The sequence below is a fragment of the Adiantum capillus-veneris genome, chromosome 2 (genome assembly GCF_014529385.1).
Source record: "Adiantum capillus-veneris isolate H3 chromosome 2, ASM1452938v2, whole genome shotgun sequence".
Taxonomy (NCBI): Eukaryota; Viridiplantae; Streptophyta; class Polypodiopsida; order Polypodiales; family Pteridaceae; genus Adiantum; species Adiantum capillus-veneris.
The window spans coordinates 64,763,430-64,766,837 of record NC_140932.1 but is presented as its reverse complement, the minus strand read 5'-3'; the positions used below and the strand labels follow the sequence as shown (position 1 = coordinate 64,766,837).

The following is a 3,408-nucleotide window of genomic DNA, read 5'->3' as shown; positions in this document are numbered from 1 at the left end:
CTTAGTTCGTTGCGAGTTTAGGGTGCAATTTTAATGCATCTTTTTGGTGTGCAATTTTAGGTTTTGGTGTGCATATGGCCCAAAAGACTCATCGGAGACAACACCACACCATCCAAGTGTGCTTGAAGGAGAAGACCACATTGGAGATTCATCAAACTCGGTGCCCGTTAGTACAAGGAAGAGGCGTGCGCCGCTCACTAAAGGCTTTCTCTTGAAAGGTTGTCTGTGCCATTTTAGCATTAAGCGTTTGGCCAAGGAGCAAGATGTAGCTGTGATTTCTTACATCCATCCCTATCACACCAATAAGTCGGATGAGGTATGTCATGGTTCTTCTCATCCAGATGCATCTTTGAAGTTCTCCCCTTGGATTTCATTGCACAAAAAGATATGGGTATCAAGTATGCTTTATCGTGGTTTTTCTCCCCAACAAGTAATGGAAAAGCATATACAAGCACTACACACCCAAAAGAAAGAGGATCCTAATTACAAATTGGTGAGGGATGACTTCTTGTGCATACGTGATATAATGAATATAGGGAGCAAGCTCTCTATTGACCAATATCAAATGCATGATAATGATGCGGAAAGTGTGCGACGTTGGTGCAATGAAAATACGCTCAGCATATTCATATATCAATCACAAGATGCAATGCACAATGTGGAGTTTATGCTAGGAATCCAAACTCCATGGCAAAGAGATATTTGCTACAAGTACGGGAATGGAAACCTTCTCGCAATGGATTCAACCTTCGGAACAAATAAGTACAAGGTGGGCAATATTGGCATTTTCATCTTATGCTTGATCAAATTCACTTGTGTACTTTGTTGTTGCATTATCATGACAAGCACTCTTGTGTTCTAGTTTTATCTCTACACGATACTAGTCTTTGATAGTCATCGCAATGGTGTTCCCATTGCATGGATCTTGACTTCCTCGGGCACATTTCAAACGACTTGTACATGGCTCACAAGCTTTAGAAACCATATGTTGGATCACTTTAAGTCTTGGGAACCTGGAGCATTCATGGTTGACGATGCTGAAACAGAAATAGGGGCTTTACGGTATGTCAACCTTCTAGATGACTTGTAATGTGAGCGACCATAATTGCCCTTTAATCTCACATATGCTTATACGTTTTGTAGGAATGTATTCCATGTACCTATTTTGTTATGTTTATGGCATGTCAAGAGGTGTTGGCTAAAGCATCTTATCAAGAAGGTGAAGGATTGGCCAACGAGGGCGGATATGTTCCGTGCATTGGGCATGATTATGAATATGTATGGCCAGCCTACCTCATCAGAGGATGCCACAAAGGAGGATGCAAAGCTTTTGTTGGAGTCCTTCTACTCAAAGTACAAGGAAGAGGAGGAGTTCATCTTGTACTTCAAAACATATTGGGAGTCAAAGATAGGTACACAATTAACTTCATCTCTTGTGTACTCTCATTGAATTTCTCTTATAAGATTCATGTTTTGGCACATAGGCATGTGGATACGTGCAACCTGCAATTTTCCACATGCAGGGCAAGACACGAACGGCGCTATTGAGGCCTACCACGGCCATCTCAAGTACAAGTTTCTAGGCTCATCAAAGAGGTTAATGGCCCGTAGAGTTGATTGGCTTCTACACAAGCTTACTACAACATGCCTACCATTTTATTGGTTCATGCAGCAAGTGAAAGATAATGGCTTCAAGCGCAACAATGCAATAGAGAATGCCATTGAGAACTCCTACCAACGAGCATTGGGCATTCCTGATGGATATGTAAGGCATATGGATTCTTCTTCAAGTGTTGCATTGGTGCAAAGTATTACCACACAAGGGCATTTCCACACAGTGTTCAATGCCGATTGTGATTGGGCATGTTGTACTTGTCGGTGGGCTAAACAAGGAAATGTTTGCAATCACCAAATCAAGGTAATTCTTATGAAAGGCGATTCCCATTCATCATTGATAGCACGATGCTTGCTTATGTATAGCGCTTCGAACATGTCCTCAATGCCTAGAGGAAACCGGCCCACACTTACAGGGACAAATAGTGATCATGGGGCATCAAGCCCTACCATAGCTTGTAATGTTTTGGAAGGGGAGCCCTGCTTGGTTGAATCATAACCACACGTGACAAGCATTCAACCACTTCGAGACATTTTTGAGGAGTTGATCGGCCTAGTGGGTGAGGACAAGGTGCTCATAAAGGAGGCATGTGAAGGATTAAAGCAGACCCTAGGTCATGTGAACCTACTGAAGGCACGCAAAGAGATGGATCGGGAAGCAAGTGTCGGATTCATCTCCATGGAGGATGGTTTCGGAAACTCACTCAAGCATGCTCGGCCATTCATTGAGAGAAAGGGTGGAAGGAAGCACCAAGAACCCACTATCCAACCATTCGCAAAGCCCCTAAAGGAACCCAAAATCTCCATGCAATCAAAGTTGGATGCAAAAGCCAAGAAGCACAACACTAATGTAGAGTCATGTTGAGGACTTTCTAGCTGAACTCACCTTGCATGTTTTTATTCAAGTTTTCGAATTACTTCATTTGTGGCAAGACTCTCCAACATTTTGTGTATCTAAGAGAGAGAGAGAGAGAGAGAGAGAGAGAGAGAGAGAGAGAGAGAGAGAGAGAGAGAGAGAGAGATTTGCAACATTTTCGTTGTTATGTAGCTAAGTTTGTGTATGTGACTTATCAAGAGAGATACACAATGTATATGAAAGAGGGGGGGGGGGGGGGGGGGGGGGAGGATATTGTAGCATGGTTATGGTCTCTATCACTTGCAATATATAGTTTTGGTACCAAGGTTAGCTTCATTTACAAATGAATGTGTTTTTCAAGTCATTACAAAAAGTATGGGCACAAAAAAGTTATTACCCTCTCTCTCTCCCTCTCTCTCTCTCTCTCGTGTGCGCGCCATCAATCCACACACACATACAAACACAATGTGCTAATTGAAAAGAGCGAGTAAGCATGACTAAAACTAATTTGCAAATCGATTCGAAAACCATACATTAAATAGGAGAGTTACAATGTTGTTGAATTTGAAAGAAGAAAAACAAAGTTGTTGGACAAAGAAGAGACACTTTAAGCTACATTGGAAGGTATCCCTTTGAGTCTAACAGATCTCCTTTGAGGCACCATAATGTTGACATTTTGGTTCATTTTGTGTTGCCTCTTGGTTTTGTGGCGTCCCGTAGTTTCACCCACTTCTTGGTTGCACCTCGCCTTGGCACGTGTCACTTTATCATGGTCCTCCTTGTCACTCTTACCCACATTGTTCATGGGAAGAGGTTCGGTTACGTTATGCTCTACACATACGTCCTTGGTAGGAGGAGTTACCAAATCCACTAATTACACCACACAAAAGGAACCATCAATAACATATAAGAGAAATAAAAAAGAGAAGCTTCTAAGG

At 42.2% G+C, this 3,408-nt stretch overlaps 1 protein-coding gene across 1 annotated transcript in view; it reads left to right on the top strand.

Annotated features, from left to right (window-relative positions):
- The window catches only part of LOC147462894 (uncharacterized), a 16,750-nt gene extending 14,622 nt beyond the window's left edge, over positions 1-2,128 (top strand). The window contains exons 7-10 of the mRNA XM_086485935.1: positions 61-769; positions 863-1,062; positions 1,144-1,412; positions 1,485-2,128. Coding sequence (XP_086342061.1) covers positions 61-769; positions 863-1,062; positions 1,144-1,412; positions 1,485-2,113 — 1,807 coding nt within the window. The 3' untranslated portion in view covers positions 2,114-2,128. The remainder of the gene's footprint in view (positions 1-60; positions 770-862; positions 1,063-1,143; positions 1,413-1,484) is intronic.
- Positions 2,129-3,408: the final 1,280 nt, after the last annotated feature.